This window comes from Eupeodes corollae, chromosome 3 (genome assembly GCF_945859685.1).
Source record: "Eupeodes corollae chromosome 3, idEupCoro1.1, whole genome shotgun sequence".
In the NCBI taxonomy this organism is placed as follows: domain Eukaryota; kingdom Metazoa; phylum Arthropoda; class Insecta; order Diptera; family Syrphidae; genus Eupeodes; species Eupeodes corollae.
Window position 1 is genome coordinate 109,335,824 of NC_079149.1, and position 21,110 is coordinate 109,356,933.

At 32.1% G+C, this 21,110-nt stretch overlaps 1 protein-coding gene across 1 annotated transcript; it reads right to left on the minus strand.

Moving 5' to 3' along the window:
- Positions 1–585: 585 nt before the first annotated feature.
- LOC129949515 (ubiquitin carboxyl-terminal hydrolase CYLD) lies at positions 586–17,692 on the minus strand. The gene is made up of 10 exons (XM_056061030.1): positions 17,150–17,692; positions 9,073–10,321; positions 3,905–4,220; positions 3,667–3,848; positions 3,450–3,604; positions 3,156–3,374; positions 1,678–1,912; positions 1,476–1,617; positions 1,209–1,405; positions 586–1,137 (listed from the first exon to the last, which is right to left on the minus strand). The coding sequence occupies exons 2-10, from the start codon at positions 10,262–10,264 to the stop codon at positions 944–946; spliced, it is 2,832 nt and encodes a 943-aa protein (XP_055917005.1). The 5' UTR covers positions 10,265–10,321; positions 17,150–17,692; the 3' UTR covers positions 586–943.
- Between the last annotated feature and the right edge of the window lie 3,418 nt (positions 17,693–21,110).

Below are 21,110 nucleotides of genomic sequence, written 5' to 3' on the forward strand. Positions count from 1 at the left end.
AGCCAAACACATCATAAGAATAATGTGTTATTATTTCTGATATTTCCACAATTGTTCGTAAGAGAATGGAATTTTATTTTTCCGATCTCTTACGAAAGATTTGTTGCGCGAAAGAACTGAAACTTTCAGAAAACGATCTGTACAAGTATTACATTTTTTTTTCGGATTTTGCGAAGATCGGGAAAGTGTGAGAAGCATTGATATGATTTTTTATCAAATATTTTAACAATTTTTTTTTTCTGACATTTGTACATTGTTGGAGTATAGTTAGAGAAAGGATAGGATGTCCTCACAAGAGCTTCGAAAACAGCCTCAAAAAGTGTTAAAAGCTCCGTCTATGACTAGAACCATTTTTGTGACGAATAAAAGGCCTAGCCTTCTAATCGTAAGAAGTTGTCAATTAATTTTTAAAGTGATCAGTACAAAGGACGTTATTGGACAACTAAAAGACAAAAAATTCATTTCAATTCTATACATTGCGCGGTTTGAGAAATCAGTCTAGCCCTGATATTGGGATCAAAAATTTAGAAGATCTTAATTATAAATAAGTCAACATTTTTTTCAATAAAATAATAAAATAAATAATTATAGAACGTTTTCCGTTAGTGGTGTATATTTACTTAAATGTAAAATATTTTAAAAGTAGGTAACAATACGACAAAATATTGTATGTAATGTTATTAATAAATTAATAATGCTTTGCATTCAATTTTTGTTTCTTTTTTTTGTTTTTTGTTTGTTTCTTTTTTTCGTTATTCGCAATAAATAAGTTTCTACAGCTTAGTTCAACTATGTGTTCACAATTGGATACTATGTATTATTATTATTATTATTTTGTATTGTATGTACTCTAAAATGTTTAATAATAATATTATTATGTTTGTTTATTTGTGTTTGCATTGTTAGTTAATATTTTTTGTTTGTTTTATATTCTTAAATAATTCTAACGATACATCATAACGTCTGTACTTTGATACATACACATGTATGCATCACAAAATAATCGTTTGGCATGTTCTGGTAACATTTTATCATTTGATGATGTCTCATTAACAGCTCGAGCTCCATCTTCTGATAGCCATTGTGGCAAATCGGGAACGGATATCATTTCGGGGATATTATATCCATTTTGTTCACCTGTTTTTTTATTTGTATAAAATCAATCAATTGAAATAAAATTAACTCTACAAGGAGAAAAGAAAATTTACCTTTTCGATCTGCCATAGAATCAAAGAAACACCATGGTGCATCTAATCCTGAGCCAGCCTTAACAAAAGCTACATAATGGGAAGTTTCAATGCAAACAACTGCAAAAAGTTCCATAAATAATCGTGGCACATTTAAATGTTCAACCATTATTTTGAAATCATGGGGAACTGAGATCTCCTTGGGTGTATGATTTGCTCTAAAGAGAAAAACACATCAGTTCAATTAGTTAAACAAAATGTTTGTTATATTATTTTATTTTTTCTTACCTCTTTGCATGGGAATGAACAGTCTCAAGGCATTTACGGCAAAATGCGGTACTCTCTAATCCAACGCCACATTGTAAAATACCAAAACATTCTTTACACTCGTACTCGGCTAATTTTCCACAAACAGAACATTGACGAGGTGCTGTTAATCAGAAAAATGTATAATATATTTTGTAAGCATAGAAATGATCTTGAAACTTACAGTCTTCAATAATATCCGTAACATCAAGTACTTGTGATGGAAGTATTCTTGGATACATTTTGAAGTTCTTTCCGAAACGTGGCATTTGAATGATAAGGCATGATGGTACTTCTTTCAATTTAATATCAGATGAAAGGAAGCTCTGTTCGAATAATTGTTGAACTGAAGGAAACGAAAGACGTTCATCTTTTTCAACAAAAAGTTGATAATAGAAAGCGTCTTGACCTGAGCTTAACTAAAAAATAAATAAAAGTAAGTTGTGTATCAATTTTAAAAGTGTATAACAAAAATGTATCTAAATTCTATAACAAAAAAACGAAAGAGAAGAGTAATTAAAGCTTGCGTCGCCTTCGGTATCGGACCTAAATATCAAACTAGGAATTTTTAAGCCTTCGGAAGAAGGCATGAAGGCATCCTTAAATTTTCCCCATAAATTAAAAATTTTAAGAAGACATCTCCAACTCAAATCTTCACTGAGTTTCCACTTTAAAGTATTCCTTAGTGAACCCTGGTAAGCAAAGAAGATCGTACAAATCGTGCTTCATCGAAATTGCATTGAGTCGGGAACGGAAAAGACCAGCAATGAGGGCAAGACCAAGTATATGCTGTCATCAAATAAGGACATTGAACGACGATGTCTCGGACAAAACGCCACCATTGTCAGCTAAAACTTTGAGATACATGTAGTTAAGAACTTTTTCTAACTAGGTACCGCTATAAATTCAGGCAGCGACAACAGTGTTGAAGTCAAACGGAGAATTAACCTTGCAAATTGCTTCTTCTTTAAACTTAGAAGGCAATTGAGTAGTAAAGTCCTTTTTCAAGCATAAAGGGTCACTCATCATCCCGGTGAGGCTTGGACCTTGTCAAGGCAAGAAGAGAACATCTTAGGATACTTCTAGAGAAAAATTCTTCGGGTGATTATTGGTCCCGTCCCATAGATGAATAGTGGAAGAGAAGATACAACGATACTGATCTTGTCGAAAGAATAAAAGTCCAGCGATTTAGATGGCAGGGTCATGTAGAGCGAATGGAAATAAACGCTTTAGCCCGGAAGATCTCCGAATTCGATCTCCAGGGACGGCGGCGCAACAGAGGAAGACCGCGACTCAGGTGGTGTACGTAGGTGGGAGAGTACCGCAACTAACTTGGAGGTCGAAACTGGAGACATATAGCTAGGGACTGATTTGGCTGGATACACATGTTGGTTGAGACCTAGATCCATCCCGGATTGTAGCGCCACCTTAAGTAAGAAAGGCACCTTAACGATTGCTGTTTTTTTTCAAATCAAATTTCTTCACTCCTCGTATAGCTTTATGTTTTTTTTTTTATGCGTTGTTAAATTATATTATTTCTCTTACGAATGTTAGTTGGATTTGTTTAAATTGTAATAAAGTTTTTATATGAACAGCATTAAATTAGAACCAAATCCTATATTCGAGAATTTTTAAACAACTAAAAAAAAAACTAAATCTTACCTTGAGAAAAGGTTCAGCCCGCATGATTTGCGCCAGCAAACTATTTAAAAACTCTTCAGGATCTTTTTCTTCGCTTGTTAATCCACTAACAGAACTAAGCTTGTCAAGTAATTGCCTTAGTTTCATAACACGATCTGCTCGAACGAACATATTCTTTCTTAAAGGATTCACAATCTCTTCTCGAAGAACTTTTTGTACTTCTTCATAGTGTGATATGTCCTAGACAAAAATAAAATAAACAATCCCGATTAAATTATTAACCCTTTTAAGAACATTAATTTATAATCATCATACTTCTGGTTCCGGTGGTCTAAAGAGTAACGAATCAAATACACTTGTAAATGTAAACATTGAAAATAGTGTTGCATCCAAGTAACAAGAATTGTGATGACCTTGAATTCCTTTAAATTTACCGCACATCTCTTCCAATTCATCCAAATTGTATATTTCTAAAAATTAAATTGATGATATTATTTTATTTTAAAGCGACAAGTTCAAAGTTTAAACTTACTTAGAGGTGAAACGGCTCCAGGGACCGATGGACATTCCACTTGACCAAACATTTTCGAGTCTAATGTCTTTGCAGCCGATTTGGCAGCTCCCTGTGGAGTGTCGATCTCAACAAATCGCCTATCTTTTGCCACTTGATTTGGCAGTAGAAACAGTGCTCGCCCTTCTTGGCATTTAAACAGTCTAATAGAGGATTTGGTTTAGATTAAATACTTTGAGAAGTGAATTTTATTATTTACCTGGCTCCATTGTAAACCCCATCGGTTAGTGGCAAACGTTTGTCTTCCTGCTCATCCTCGAGCTCAACTCCTACCATAACAGTCTTTGTACTCGGTGGACATCCAATCCATCGTATAACTCCGTATAGATCCTCACTTGTTTCAGTTGACACCTCAACCATTGATCCAACTCCCAAATTGGTCCCAGGGACATCGTGCATAGGCGAAGCTTGTATAAACTCCTCTTCAGGTGAGGCAAGAGCAATGTTTTGCTGTTGCAGAGCTGCTGGAAGTGTGTTGACATTATCGTACAATGGTTCAATTGTGTTTCTCAATTCTGTGAATAAAAACAAATTCAATTTGTAAATCTTTTAGAGAAAAATAAAATTGCTGAAGAAATGAGTAAAACGAAAAAAAGAAGCAACCTCCGTATCCACCATTGGAAGATACATCATCGTTGTCATATGAAAATAACTCGAGAACCGTGAGAGGAATATCATTTGTGTATTGGTGAAACCATTCCGTTGTTGTTTCCATTGCTATAATTGATGCGTTAATATTTTTATAGACTAATTCAAAACTGATGTCATAAAGGCCAAAAGCCAGACACAATTGCCAATAAGTGATTTAATGCGCGACTGGATGATTTTGTTCTTTTTTTTGTATTTAAAGCTTCCGCGATTGTTCAAAACGGCTTACTTGAAGAATCAATAACGACCAACTACTAGCTAAATAGTAAACGCCGAAACGTCTTTTCCCTTTTTCCCACCCATAATGTGTCAACTGCACATGTAGAACTTAGCTATTTTCAGAGTTTATGTTATGGGGAGAGAACCCAAAAATAGATCGACGACGCGCAAGTAAAGACTCTCACTACTTGTTGTATCGGAAAACGTTGGCATGTTTGCTAACATTTTTTCCTCATGCAAAAAGCGAGAGAAATGATAAACATATGTATACGCTAGCGGCTAGAGAATAGGTTAGGTTAGGTAGGTGGGCCAAAGAGACAGCCTAAGTAATTTTTTTTTTTCAAAAAAGACAGAATAAAATGCCATGGGTCAGTACAACACCTCTAATCTGGATTCTCACCTACCTACGATATTTTATTTCAAATTGTTTAGCAAGACTTGGAGTAACATCAATATTCGGCACAGGCATACCTATGCTTTGGGGATAATAAGTGTTGAGAGATAAATATTTTCCAGCATTTTTGCTTGATGGTTTTTCCTTTTTTTTTTGTTTAGAATGAGGAAAATTTGAAATTGTTTATTAAATGTTTACTCAAAAAACGACTGAAAAATTTTAAATACTCGGTGATTTGTTTTAACAGAGTGACTTTTTATATTTACTTTCTTAATTTTGTAAAAGAGAATTGGGGTATTGTTTTTAAGCAGATAAACGAAGAATGTTGAAGTTGCATTTAATAGCTCAAAAATAGGCTAAGTGGCGAAATAATAGACATAATTTAAAGACTGTATAAAAATCGTTTGATCAGTAGATTCACTGTAGATCAAGCACTTTTATGTTTCAAAAAATATATCTGAGTCGAATCAAAAGCTAATTAATTTAGAATACTATAGCCTTCAAAAACAATAACGCAGCTTTAAAACTATTCAAAAGACCACATATCCACATTTTGCCTTGACCAATCTTTACTTTAAGTTTGTTTTTGAGTGCAAGCCAATTTGGGTAAAGTTTTAACCACAACCAACACATTATATGTACTGGGTAGTATAAGACACACAACCGTTTTACTGTCAGACCTACTATAAGGTGCTGTTGCACGATAAGCTGAAATATAGCGCTGTTTGTTTTGAGAGACGCCTTTTTTCGCATAGATCATGTGTGTTTGGATTTCGAATTAGGGAGAAGAAATTCTATTAGATTAAACGTCGACTTAAAGAGATCGGCCACATCGTTCGAATGGTTAAGCTAAGAGAATATTTGAACCGAAACCGCTAGTTCTTGTATGGATTAGACTAAATCGGGATCTTAGAGGATAAAAAGACAATAGTGTCCCTGGCAGAATCTCCTGGTAGAGTAATTGTTACAATACATTTTACCACAGCAAAAACTTCTCTTCGGTCGTTTACCTAGCCTGTAATTGTGTTCGAGTTTTTGATACGTGAGGAATTCCCGGCAGAAGAGCCATAGAAGTAAGGAGTCGGTGGACTCTTACTTACCCCGAAAACAACTCGATAAATAAAAATTCTTTATTTTTTAAAACATTTAACGTAACGTAAAGTGATTTTTTTAATTTTAACTAACTTAAATTTTTGAATGTTTTTAATGCTTTTAAGATTAAACACTAAGATTTTTTTAGTAACACTCCTCTCTGTATTTCCGAAAGTAGTTTTATTGGGTTCAGTTTTTAATAGAAGTGACGTATTTTGTGACAAGACAAGACCGGAATGTGACTGACTTAGTTGATTTTAGGCAAGCTTGAATTACATGGATTTTTAATAAGTAACTGTCAAAGCCAAAGTTATGATAATGATTTGAATATGAAAGGAAGAAAGTCGGGTGTTCAAAATCGGATTCGAACCCTGGAGCCAAGAACATTTTTAGTTCCATGATGCTGCTCGGTGCAGAATCGTTAGGAAATAAAATTTTTGATTTACCATTTATTTGCTGCCTGCAAATTTAGTTTGATGTTTTAGAAAATATAGTAAATATTTGCTAATTCCGTCCGTTATACAAAAAACATTTTAATTTGAATGCGTTCCGATGAAAAATGTTCATTTAACTGAGCGTATTGCTAGTTCCCTAGAAATACTAAATATGTTTCCTAAAGCTTTATCATTCCAACTTAACGGAGAAAAAGACTTTATGCTGATGAATATCCTGAATCTATATTAGACCCGAAACAAAGATTTTTTTTCAAAATTCTTAATGAAGCCATTCAATCAATTACAGAAAGGTTTGAACAGCTTGATACATATGTATAACATCAATTTTTCATTTTGATATAACGATCGTTTAAAAAATAAAAATGTAAGTGCTTTATGCCTTAATTTGCAGAATGTTATAACATTAGGTAGTTTTAAGGATTTAGATGGAAAAGAATTGTTTCAAGAGTTAACCGTAATATCCCCGCTTGTTACACCACAAATCTCAAGTTAAGATGTGTTAAATTTTATTTTTAGTTCAAACATTGAAGATTTTGCTCCGAATTTAGTAATTGCTCTCCAAATCCCTAATACAATGCCGGTAACGGTAGCTTCAGGAAAACGTAGTTTTTCTAAACTTAAAATTATTAAAAATTATCATGACTCAAGAGAGATTAGTAGGCTTATCTATAATGTCCATTGAAAAGGAATTATTAAATTCTCTCTTCCAAGTTTAAACGTTTCCCCTCTGCTCATTTCATCGCTGCGTTTTTGTTTATGATTTAGGGCTACTTGGGATACCTCTATAACAAAAAACGCACTGAAAGTCTACCTCTTGGGTAATGTGAGAAAGGCTTATGCTAGTGTATTAGTTTATGTGTGAAAATATAAAAAATGGGGGCTTTCTACTAATCTTGAACAGGGCGCAAGATTGCCTGAGGCCGGCCCTGCTCAATGTCGATGATATAGATATGTTACCGAGGCCATGTCAAGAATTTGTGTAAATTACGGAAATATTTTCTTTTAGTAATACTCTTTAAATTCCTAAAGTTACTCTATTTACGTACATTTCAAAAAAATTTAACTACGAAATATGTATTGTAGTTAGTTCCCGGTCGATACAAAATTGAAATTTGTTTAGTTAGCGGCAAAAGAATCAGGGTATCAGAAAATTTATTTGAAGCCGCCGATAAAAACACAAAAAAAAAACAATTGGAACCAATGTTGCGGAAGAATCGGTTAGGAAAACAATTTGTAGTACATTATATACTAGCCCACAGTAAAACTGGAGAGATAGCATATGAAGATGACATTGGTTTAAAGTGTAGTGGATATCTTTAATTCATTAATCGATGATGATATTTGTTTGCATAATTGCGGGGATGTCAATAGAAGCTTAACCCTCTTCGGTTTACACTAATTTTTCAAATTTATATTTTAAAAATGTTTGCGATTCAACTATAGGAAACGCAAGGATTTCAAGATCGAGTGAAAGGAAATCTAAATTTAAAATGAAGTGAATTTTTTCTCAGCGGTCCACCATTCGATCGATTTCATAAATTCCAATTCTTTTCGAAACCACTTTAAGTGATACAATTTTGTCGATTATCAATATTTGCATTATTCATTATGTTTTTATTTTGTCTGTGATTTTAAAAGTAATTATAAAATAGTAGTGTTGATGCACATGACAGCTAACTGCAGATTTGCGGTTCTTTGCGGAAAGCAGATTCCATAATATGAGTATGGAAAAATAATTGAAGCTGCAAGTTCTTAAAAATCAAATGCTTCACATACAAAAGTAAAGGTTTATTTATTTTAAGTGAAACTACTGCTGTTTTTGAGCGATTCTCTTTTGTCGTATTCAAATTGCAACATAACTTAATTTAGGCAAATTACATTAACTTGGAATTCGCAAAAGTTAAAATAAAATTTTGAACTCGTAAATTCACTTCGTTTTAAGTTAAAAAAAATAAATAGACATCAAAAAAGGGGAATTTCAGAACTCCAATAATTAACATTCATATATTTTGAATCTATTTCAATTTCATTTTGAGTAAAAGTAAAATGTAAAACCTATCTAGCTGTATTTCAGCTTTTTTTAATTAAGCATTTCACAATAAATGTATCCTTTAAAAAGACATTAAACATATTTACGAAATAGTAAAAAAAAACACATTTGTTTTTATATACTTGCTCCCACTTTAAAATTATTGGACACGCTTTCCGTTGAAAGTTCTTCTGAGTGTAAGAAGATAAAAACTCGCTCATATAAACAAATATAAAAAATGCGTAACTAATAAGACACCCTTCATTGCAGCACGTTTCATTACAAACTGACTCATTTTATATTAGATTAGATAAGATTAGTCTTAATTTCTCAAGTACACTGTTTGTAAATAGGTTTCATTAGATATTAGTTCACTTTTCTTCATTAAAGATTCTACAACTATGACAACCAATGACTCAATTAATTGACATTAATATGAATTGCGTATTCATTTGAAGTGTTTTTGATAGAACAGAATTTTTATTACAAAATCTATTTTAGATTATAAATGAAAACAAACTCTTACTCACTTTTTTCCTTTTTAATTCCTTCGCTTCCGGTGGCCAGTGATGAAGCTGTTCCTGATACTGATGCTGACTGACTTGCCGGAATCGCTACCATATCTGAATGCGTCCAATTTGTATCGCCGCGATTCTTGCGATCCAAACTCTTAGTGCCAATCAAATGTGACACTGGATTCGCTGATTTACTCCTACTATCTATTTTCTGATTCATACTACTCACACTACTGTTGCTGCTACTGCTGACGTAAATGACATTGCTACCAGCTGTAGTCGTAGCTGTAGTATTACTGCCACCATTACTCATGTTTGGCGATTTGTTATGTTCTGATGTGTTGGTATTCAGAACCATTGCAGCGTCACCGGCATTATTTGGCCAATTGCCACCCAGAAGATCGGCCAAGTCAACTTCTTTTGTTTGTCTTGGGTTATCTACAACGATAACGTTTGCCTCGTTTTTCGTAGATTCCTTGATATCGGCCTTATCAATTACAATGATATCACGATCTTCTAGACTCATAATGGTAACTGGCTTAACAGCCACTTCAGTACTTGTTGGTATGATTTTCTTTTTTACCGTTGTTGTTGCTGCCCCACCTGGATTATTGACAGGCTGAGTTGTTTTACTGGATTTTAAAATACCCGGTGGAATGTTTTGCTCATACAGCTGGCGCTGTTCTAGATTTCTCTCGTAATTCTCAACATATTTATTATAATCCTCATTATCCAATGGAACCAAATCTTCTTGATTAGGCTTTTCTTTTTGATCGTGCTGCTGCTGCTGGGTTTGTGGTACGGGAAGTGAGATCGTGGCTTCGTCTTTGGTAAAATTATGTGCTATTGTAGGTTTATCTTTTCGTGGGTGTTTTGGATTTTGTGCTGTTGCTAGACTACGTCCGCCTCGGTCCATTGCAGTGTCAACTTCTTCGCAACCACTGCTACTGGCGTAATCATCAGCTCCACTCGGACTAGGCACGTAGAACTGTGTCTCTGATTGGGGGAAGAGTAGTGAATCCTTTTTGGTGGGTGACTTCTTATAGCTCTTTCGAGACGTGGATTGACGTGCTGTTAGGCCAATTGCCGAACGTGCTTTGTCAATTGTCCCACACAGAAGTTCTCGAGGGAAGGATTTTTTCTTAAAATCAATAGGCTCGATCCAGTCGGCTGAGACAATCAATGCTAATCGCGGATCGCATTGCATATAGTTGATGACATACGGAATTTCATATTCCTGTGGGGAATTGACATTCTCTGAACTCTGTGGGGATTATCAAACAAAAGTTATTAGTTTCATAATGTATAACAAAAATAACTTAAGTATATATTGAGTTTAAGCGTGTGAATCAGTCTCTAAAAGTTATGGTTTTTTAAGTAAGAGAGTTTAAACTTGTTTAGCCAATTTCGCTAGAACCTTGAGACTGATTTTTGTATTTGATGTACATTTATCTTTAGGTATGTAATGAGAACCCTAATATTGCAGACGACATAATGAGATAGTGTATTAGCTGTGAGTATGGTGCCAATGAGTTTTTTTTTTTTTTTGAACATCAAGATCTGGATAGCAAACAAATATGTATATCGCTTCTTTTTATGTTTTTGAAGCATTCACTAAACATAGATTTATGTATGTATTGTCAGAAATGATGCCGAAAAGAAATGAAAATTAAAGAAATAAAAACATTTAGAACCAAAACACCACAAAGTGCAACAAAATAGTGAAAAATAATTATTAAATGATAAAAAAATTGAATAATAATAATAAGACATAAGACAAACTAAACAAAAATAGCGCTATTTTCAATGCGGTTTTTCTTTTACCCTAATTTGCAGTCCGAAATAGTAGCCTGGGCCCATCTCCTGCACAAGGCCAATATAACGAACAATACATTCGTAGCGCATCGCATTTCCAAAAAGGGCACCGTTCACAGCCACCAATTCACCTTCTCGCAGATACAGAATATGCTTGCATTGTTCTGTACTCAAGAAGAATTGCAGGCGGCGTGCTGGATCGGATATAGCAATACCAAATGGCCAGATGTCCTGATGGATACGTTTCAAATGTGATGTCGGACACTCGTATAGATTCTCACTGATCGGATTATGATTGAAATAATCAAGAATCTGTATAGATGTTGTTTTGCTGTTACTGTTACTGTTGCTATTGCTATTATTGTTATTTAGAGTGTTGTTGTTGTGGCTGCTGCCTCCAGCACCTGTTGTTGTGTCGTAGACTTTGACCAGTGTTCCTGGTTCGATAGGGATTTTCTCACTTTCTTTTTCATCTTGAAGAGCGCAGAGATCAAGGCGTACATCCGTTCGTTTGGTTAGGACTGCATATTTTGTGTTAAACACTTCCATTTCTTTTTCTAGCTTTTGTGTGTTTTTATAATTTTTTTTTATTTGTATTTATATAGAAAAATGATAGGAAAATGAAACAAAGAAATAGAAGAACAATAAAAACCAAAGAAATAGAAAAATAAAATTATGTTTATATTTTTTGTTTTGTTTTTGTTTATAATACACTTCTCATTTGAATTCATATTTTCTATTTTTAATTGCTTTTATTGGTTTTGCGCCTCGACTCGAATAATTTGGCATTCATTTTTTTTCCTCTAAATTAAGAGAGGCTGCCGACTTTTAAAAACTATGTACTGTATTTATTTTGTATTTTATGTATAGATGAAGAAATGAAAATGAAATTTTAATTAATTTTGCATTCGATAAAAAGATCTTATTTAATTTTTGTTCAGATTTTAAAATACATAAAAAAGGACGAATCGAAGTGAATTGAAATATTGTTTATAACGACACTGGGTACACTGGAAACAAGTTAAAAAATAGATTTTATTGAGTTGAAAAAATAAAACTATTACCAACCTTTATAACATAATGTTAAACAAGCTGAACCAGTTGAAGAGCTTTAGAAAAAATAAATAATTTATGACGAAAATACAGATGATATCGAGTAAAGTCGAATGTGAAAAACGAGTACAATTATTTTCAGTGTTCCACATTTTTAAATAATTTAAAAAATATTTCCAATCATAAGTCAATAGGACCTTTTATGAGTCTTAAAAAAACAAATCAATCTCATTGAGTTGAATTTTGTCCTCTATTTTCGTTTATTATTTCATTTATAATAAAAGTGAAATGCGGAACCTGGCTGCTTGAATAAATATTTTGGCTTATCATTTTTAGCTAAACGCAAAATACACTTCCGAAGGAATGTTTCTTAAATTTTAGGGCATCTGGGACATCGAAGTGCATTCTTTTACATTTATTTTTAAATGCTTTAATCTTGCAAACAAAATACTCTGAAAAATTCTCGTTTTCAATCCATGGCTAAGCCGGAGAAAAAACTGAAACTTGGACTAACGTTTTTGTTAACTTTATGGTGAGGTTTTTAAATGCTTGTGCTGTCATTGGGTAGCGTAAAAATGAAATAATGAACAACTTTTCAGATTTTTAAGATTATTACCTTAGTCTGAGAAATTATGTCCTATGTTTTCTTTTGTATATTTTAAAAGAGTTATGAGAAGGTCAGATTCAAATTCAGGGCAACACAGTATTGTAAATTTAATTTGATGTATTTGTTTCATCATGAAAAATGTTCCTGTTAATCGAGCTTCTAGAATCGTATGATTTACACGCTATGGTGTTTTTTAAGGGACGTATTAAATCATTTATTTAAGCCCAGAATCAGATACTTAGAGCTAACTATAATAAAGAGACGTCGAAGGTTTTCGCATAGTCTTGTATGCCAGAATCAACCGAATTAGTTTCAAGGAATTCATTATCGCTAACGTGCTAGTGGAGGGCATATAAACGATGTTGAGTTTTACAAATATATTTGCTTTGATTATGCTTCAAATACAAAATTAAATACTCAACATATCTCAAATCGTTTGCGTTTGTATAAGAACTGTTCAAAATAAATAAACACTTCTACTCTACGTCTTTGACAACTTAAGCTATTATCACATATAGCTCTGATGGCTGAAAAAAATTGGGCTTATACAATTTAAATACACAGCAGGAATTTGATTTTAAAGAGCTAAGATATGTACTTATGTAAATACCGGTTTATTATAGAATTTTAGAAAAAAAACTTCTTGGCAAGAAAGTCCAATATTTGGCAAGTTTTTAAAACATCCATCCAATTCTAGCGTCAATTGCCAGTTACACTTAAAGATCAGGGCAGTCATTCCGTAATTTCCGAAACGATCGTCAAAACGATTATCATTAACGATATCGTCAATAATTTGCTTCACGTAACTTTATCACTATCATCTCGTTCGATCGTTTTAAGTATACGTTCGTTGAGAATACACTTATACTTTGACTGAAATGTCAAAATTAACTCAACGAAAGATAAGCTATAACTCCAGCCTATGAACTTGGTGGTAGCACACACAAGTTGTTGTTGTTTCATTCTAAATTTCCAATTGTAAATTCGGCAAGCAGCTGCCTTAAACTGCGAGTATAAAATTTCATACAAAAACCTCCTTAGAATTGTAAAAAATTAAAATCTTGACCCGTGTCAACTCTTTCGCCTCATCTCCCTCCTCATACGAATCCAATCGAAATCGTTGGCTTATGAAAAAGAGAGGAGATAATAGAAGGAACCTGAATAAAACAACAACAATTACTTGTGTGTGCTTAGAAAAATGCTAATCGGTTCAGTATAGTTCGATAGAACGGAAAAAAAACCTGTAATTGGCTTACAACTTTCATGTGGGTGCGGTGGCGTAGTGCGTAGTGAACTAGCTCCTCACACGCTAGATCGCTTGTTCAAGCCCAGCTCGGGCAAAAGGTCTTCAAAAATTAAATTGAATATAAAAAGCGATTAAGCACCACTAAAGGAGTCTGATGATCGGCTGGTCCCCGTGAAATAGCTATAACTTCAGCCTATGAACTTGGTGGTAGCACACACAAGTTGTTGTTGTTTCATTCTAAATTTTCAATAGAAAGATAATGAAAATTATATTAAACTTTGCTTTTCTCAATGGGAAATTTTGAAAATTTGCAAAAAATGTATTGTTAATAAACATGCCAACTATTTTGTGATGTTTATTGTTATTGTCACTTTTTGTGATTTCATTTGTTGCCGCCGAAGATAAAACTATAATATCAAAATGTTTGTTCAATGTCTGATATTTTTGTAAATCAGCTACAGTAATAAACAAAATTTTGTCCATTCCATTCTATTTTATCCAAAACATACGAGTGACTTGGCTTTAAAAATATTGTTTGTTTCCAAAACTACTTTAGATTAATGCTTTGTGCAGGAGCGATACTAAAATCGTTGCCTGTCGAAGATACCAATTTTCCTCCGCCCCAAAGTTTCAATAGTTACAGCAAATTTTAATATTGATTGTACATTATGTTTGCAGAACGACATCCGTCTGGCAAATTTATTGTTTATAATATCAGTATAAAGTCCTCTTTTGCAATTCCAAAACCACAATTGTTTTATTTATTTAACAACAATCAAGCGAGATTACTAATGCTTTGTATAAAAAAATTTTTACATATGGGTTTGAATACATAGAAGATCCCATTCATCTCTTAATTTTCTTCGTAACCGAATTCAGTGTATTTGTTTTTGAGTTTTTATTTTCATTTTGTAACAAAACTAAAATACACCGAAACTTTTTTGAACTCGGGAACTCATTGTTGGCTTCTGTGGCGACTTTGGAAAATTCTATACATTCATTCTAAAATTTATCTGTTGGCTAAGTTTTTAACAGCACTTTCACAGTTTCTGGTTCAATGCTGATTATCAAATTAAAATCAACTGAAATAACCATGGATTAAAAATGATCCGTTAATGACAAACTTAGAATAGGTCTTCTAATCTAGAAGTAATTCCAGTTTCAAACAACATTCTTATATTCATTTTTAATTACTTACTTATTGAAACCTGTTGTTTTTTTTTCGAACAAGAAGAGTATTTTTTTTTAAATTTTGTTCGATTAAAATGGGGAAAATAAGTAAATGGAAAAACTTGTTTCCTCTCTATAAGAACTAAGAAAGTGTTAAGACGAAAGGTATGTCGACACAATAATAGCGTTTGAAGATTCTTATCGTAATTGGTCTAATAAGAAGTAACAGAACCTTTTACTTTAAGCGATAAAAGCAACAAAAAAATACTTAAAAACAACAAGTTTCCATGCATGCAGATTTGTTTATTTTGTATTTTAATGTATAAGAACTCTGAAATGGTTAAATTAGTTAACACACACCCCTATTTTTAGTTAAAACTAACCTGTTCATATTACCAGTCAAATGATGAGATTTAAAGGTTGAGAAAGATGCAGGTAGTTTTTAACGTCGGGGAAAAGCATAATTAAAAATGAAACGTTGCTTCCTATTTTACTTAATTAAGTTTTTAATTCATTTACAATCGATCCCGAAACATTCTCATTTAGAAATCAATTTCAATTTAATTCAATTTTAATTTGGGTTTTATTAGGACTTTTTTAGTTGATTTAATTTTAATTAGAAATTAATTAGTATAGTTTGTATTTATTTTACTTGTTTTTTATCTTAAAATACTACGCGTAAGAATACAAAAAAAAACATCATGGAAAATAATACTTTCAGGGATTTTTCATTTTGAATTCAACAAATTAAATTGTTTGTTAATTTAATCTGAAAGAAAAAAGAGAAAGGATTAAATATTGCCGACAGCAAATGTTGAGTTTTTTTTTTGTAACAAAAATTGGTAAACGTAAGGTTTTGAAGATTTGCACCCTGATATGGAATATCAAAGTCTGACATGTTTTTGTCCCAACATTTGGAGGGTCGGAACTGTTGATGATATTTTTCACAACTATGGAAGATTGGTATAACCAAAAGTATGATACTCAAAAATATCAGAAAAAACCTCCAAAAATATAAGTGGCAGACGTCTTAACTTTCAGCTTTCCATCCATCAGATGGCCCTAAAAAACTTTGAAAAAATGACTTTTTGGAGATTTTGTACTACCAAAAGTGCTGTAGAAAAGGAAGGTATTCCAAAAATTCCAAGCAAATTACAGGTGGGTGTCCTCCAGAACAAAGAAACATTTTTGAAACATTAAGAAAAAAAGACATTTCAGATACAGAGACAGGTCTGGACGATAGTCTAACATTTTTAAAATGTTTTTCTGTTTCCCAAGTATTAACAGAAAAAGGTAGAAAGTGTGTCATTTGTTATTAATATAAATTCCAAAATGTCGCTAAAAGTGTGGGCCAACGAGAATGTTATTGATAAAAATGTATGAAACAAAAAAAGTCTTGTGCGATACGCTTGACTAAAATATTTAATGTTTTTTTAATTAAATCGCAAATATATCATAAATGTTTTTTTAAACAATGTTTCCTAAAATTATTCTTTAGTGTAGACAAACCTCTTAAAATAATAATTTAGGTGGTGCAACAGTGCGTTGAGAAGTTGAGCCTAGTAACTCACAACTCTAAACGATTCCTGTGTGCGAGTCATGTCTGTGATGAAGGAGACTTATAGTTTTATGCCGAATACGAACGGCTAATTTGAGAAAACACTTTTGAATGACAAGAGTTATAACTTTAGGTGGCACAGGCAAGACCTCAAGCATGACAGTCCTACGCACTAACCATCACTACCTCTAGATTACGAAAATGTGCCTAGTGTTTCATTTTACGGAAAACCTGAAAAGCTGCTATACAATAAATAACCCGGTACTTATTACCATATACACAACCATTTATCATTTTCAAAAAAAAACAAACCTTGTCCCTTAATATTTTGTGAGAAGTGTATTATAAATAACAATCGATCGACAAACAACAACAACAAGGCAACCATAAACCCGTAGACGGCTTTAAAAAAAATAAACTTTCATGGTTTTTCTCATATTGAAGCGAAGGGAAAGAAGAAATTTCCACTTGAAAACTTAAATCGATAATAAACTAACAAGAAAAAATTAAAATCAAAAAAACAATCGTCTGGAAATTCCTGTTTTGTTTTTTAATTTGTTTCAATCAACTTTTTGTTTTATTTTCTGTGGGAGAATCGCAAAAGCATGCAAGTTGTTGTTTTTCTATTTTTCTCAAAACTTACAGATGGAGGAAAATCAACCAAGTTGAATTTTCCGTTTTCGAATTAATTATTATTAATTTAAACTTTCTCTCTTTTTGTTCCGTGTGTGGATTTTCAAATTAAACAGAGAGACTTATATGAGTTTGTTTTGTTGTTTTCGTTTGAAATTCTTTTTCTTTTCACGGTTGTTTGTTTTATTAACTTATTTTTATTTTTTATTGTTCTTGCTATTGGTGCTTATCGAAGGTCTTTCGGTCGTGTGTTCATCAGAGACCTTTTTTCTATTATTTTGCTGCTGTTGAAAATTGCAAGCGATTGGTCATGTTTTTTTGGGGATTCGAATGCGAATTTTTGAACTATGTGGATACTTAAATCGATCACGAATGAGTCACTACACGTAACACCCGCACTTGAACTTTGTTTTTGAAATTGTTAAATAATTTTGTGTGGGCTTATTTTATATTTTGTTTTATGCACTAAGTTTGATTTTGAAACCACCAAACCAACACGCAGAACAGAAACAGAAGAAGAAACACAAACAACACAACAGATTCGTGTTTTGCTTGAAATCTTTTTTTTTTTATTGTAGGTTTCCTCTTTGGTTGACATTCTTGTGCAATGCAAAATGTTTTTCGATGTTTTTTCTTTTTATTCGTATGATGCAGCAATGCCAGATTAAAATAATTCAATATGTTTAAATGGATTTGTTCATGTGTTTTATTTTAGTGGATGCGAATCTTTACTTTTTGCAGTTTGCATATTAGTTATTTTACATGTATCTGGATTTGATTTCTGCAATTAGAAAGCTTGAAACATTTCCGAATTTTAACGAGTTTTTACTATATGAAGAATTATTATAAACTTTTAACTACAATTTTAATACAATGGAAAAACACTCTGTTCCTAATTATAATTTAGTACCAAACGTAAAAACTAATATTTTTGAAACAATAGGTATTGAATTAATATTGAATGATAATACTAAGTTTAAAATCATTTCTATTTATTTTCCCGGGGGTGCTTCTAATGCTCAAATGATAAGCTTTTTTAAGAGTGATCTTAGAAAGCTTATCACCATTAATGACAAATTTTTACTCGGGGGTGATTTCAACTGCCGGCATCGAAATTGGGGTTGCAAAAGAGCAAACAAGTGGGGAAATTTGCTACTGGATATCATTATGAGGTATCCAGTAAGCTTGCTCTATCCAAATGGGCCAACATACTTCCCAACCAACAAAAAGTCTTTGCCATCAACATTGGACATGATCATTACGAACTCTCCTGAAATCGTTACTCAGCCTGTGGAAATTAACGCTCTGAGTTCAGATCATATTCCAATAAACTGTGATATTCTCCTTAATAGTAAAATAAAAGATGTGCAATACCTAGATTTTAAAAACGCAAATTGGAATAGATATAGAACAAAAATCAAACAACACCTTAGAAATACACCCTGTGATATAGATAGTATAAGTAGTTCCCACCAAATTGATGAAAAAATAGATTTTTTTACAAATTCCTTACTGGAATGTGTTGAACAGTCAATTCCTAAAAAATCAAAAACTACGAGAACATCTGTTCTTCCACAGTACATTTTAAATTTAATTAAGCTAAGAAATAGATTTAGAAGTCAGTGGAAAATATATAGACAAGTTAGTGATTTTAATGAAATGAATATATACACAAAACAAATAGCCTTCGAAATTTCTAAGTTCAGAAACAAAACATGGAATGAAAAACTTTGCAATCTCGATCCAAATTCAAAACCATTTTGGAAAATTGCAAAAGTACTTAAAAATAAAAATAAATTTGTTCCTCACTTAGAACACAATAATACATTGCTAATTACTAGTGAAGAAAAGGCAGAAGTTTTCGCAGATTCTTTTGAAAACAATTTTAATAATCCGTTGATTAATGAACCCAGTTCAATTGATAACGAAGTATATGACACAATAAATGGCTTAAACCATACTAATGAATCCTTACCCACAGATTTCTTCGTTTCCAACGAAGACATAAAAGATATAATACGTAATATGCGTAATAATAAAGCACCAGGAATAGATTCTCTTAAAAATATTTACCTTAAAGAGCTACCAATCATTGGAATAACATTTGTATGCTTTATTATTAACGCTTGTATCAAGTTGCAATACTTTCCAAGTAAATGGAAAACCGCGAAGATCACACCGATTCTCAAACCAGGAAAACCACCAAATAACCCAAATAGTTATCGTCCAATAAGTCTGCTCAGTAACTTAAGCAAAATATATGAAAAGGTCATAAAAATTAAATTTCTGTATTTTCTTGACACCTCGAATGTCATACCAGACCAACAATTTGGTTTTAGACAGGGTCATAGCACCTCACACCAAGTCCTTAGAATTTGCAGACACATTAAAGAAAAAATGAGTGCAAAACAGTCTACAGGTCTTGTCCTTTTGGATGTTGAAAAGGCTTTTGATAGCATATGGCATGACGGGATACTTCATAAATTAAAGTTATTTGGTTGTCCTTTATATCTCGTAAAAATAATACAAAGTTTTCTCAGAAACAGACAATTTAAAGTAAATATGAATAACATACATTCATCATTAAAAAATATATCGTCGGGTGTACCCCAAGGATCAGTATTGGCTCCATTATTGTACATTACCTACGTTGCTGATTTTCCAGAAATTTGGAATTGCGAAATAGCAATGTTTGCCGATGACACCGCTATTTATAGCTCAAATAATTTTGGCCATGAAATTGAGAATGACTTGCAACATGGTTTAAACAAAATCTACGATTATTTTAAATCATGGAAAATTAAGCTTAATGCTGAAAAAACACAGGCCATATTTTTCACTAGAAAAAGAAAAGCCTGTGCCTTACCACTTGGTCAGCTTAAAATTAACAATTGTGATATCCCGTGGGTTAATTCTGTCAAGTATCTAGGTGTATACTTAGACAAGACATTAACTTTCCGTGACCATATCACAAAAACCCTAAACAAGATAAGTATTACTACTAAAATGCTTTACCCCCTTATATGTAGGAAATCACCCCTGAGTAAATCAAATAAGATAATCCTCTGTAAAGTAGTTTTTCAAGCTATAATTTTGTATGGATGTCCAGTGTGGGGAACTTGTGCAAAATCGCACATTCAAAAACTACAAATTTCACAAAGCAAAACTTTGAAAATGATGGCAAATCTACCTTGGTTTTTTTCCACTCAACTCTTACATAAACAAACCGGCGTATATCCAGTTGCAAGAAAAATTGAATTTCTCAACCAAAAATTTAATTTAAGATGTAGCGATTCTAAAAATGTATTAATACAAAATTTAATAAACCAATAAATGTATATAATTCATTTATTTATAAATATACATGTATATATGTTTTTGTTGTATTATTATTTTTTTTTTGTTTAAATTATTCATTATATATTTATTTATTTTCTTATATGTTAATTAATTTATTTATTTATATTGTCTATATATTTATTATTTATTCCCTGTTACAATTATTATTTAAAAACGCAAATATTATGCCCCATAGCCTGGCAATTCCTTTAGATCTTAAGTTTTATTTTTATTTAGTCATTTTTTCCCTTTTATATAAAACCCTGCATAAAACATATTAAATGAAGGTTTTAATCATAGTTTTCCTTCAAATGTAATTTCCAATTCAAAATATCTTTAAAATATTATAAAATTTTTCAGTTGTAAGATATAAATTAAATATCAAATCTCTGAGCAAGCTGCGTATTATAAAAACAAAAACAATTATTTGTAAAAAGCATTTATCTATGAAAATAAAATATCTATCTATCTATCTATCTAATTATATTCAACTTTTTTTCCTTTTAAAGATATATTTATTGCCCGACAATATTTTATGATTTTGCTCACTATTTTAAAGCTTTTGAAAGTTGTTTTGATTAATTTTATTACATAGAGGCTTCATGAAAAACTGTGCTATCATAAAGTTTGTA

What these genes read in the sequence shown, in the direction of transcription:
- LOC129949515 (XM_056061030.1), bottom strand. Translation starts at nt 10,264, where the DNA reads ATGCAATGCGATCCGCGATTAGCATTGATTGTCTCAGCCGACTGGATC. An exon ending in TTAGACCACCGGAACCAGAA is followed by an intron (nt 3,375 to 3,449) that starts GTATGATGATTA and finishes ATTTTTGTCTAG; the next exon opens with GACATATCACACTATGAAGA. An exon ending in TTCTATGGCAGATCGAAAAG is followed by an intron (nt 1,138 to 1,208) that starts GTAAATTTTCTT and finishes ATAAAAAAACAG; the next exon opens with GTGAACAAAATGGATATAAT.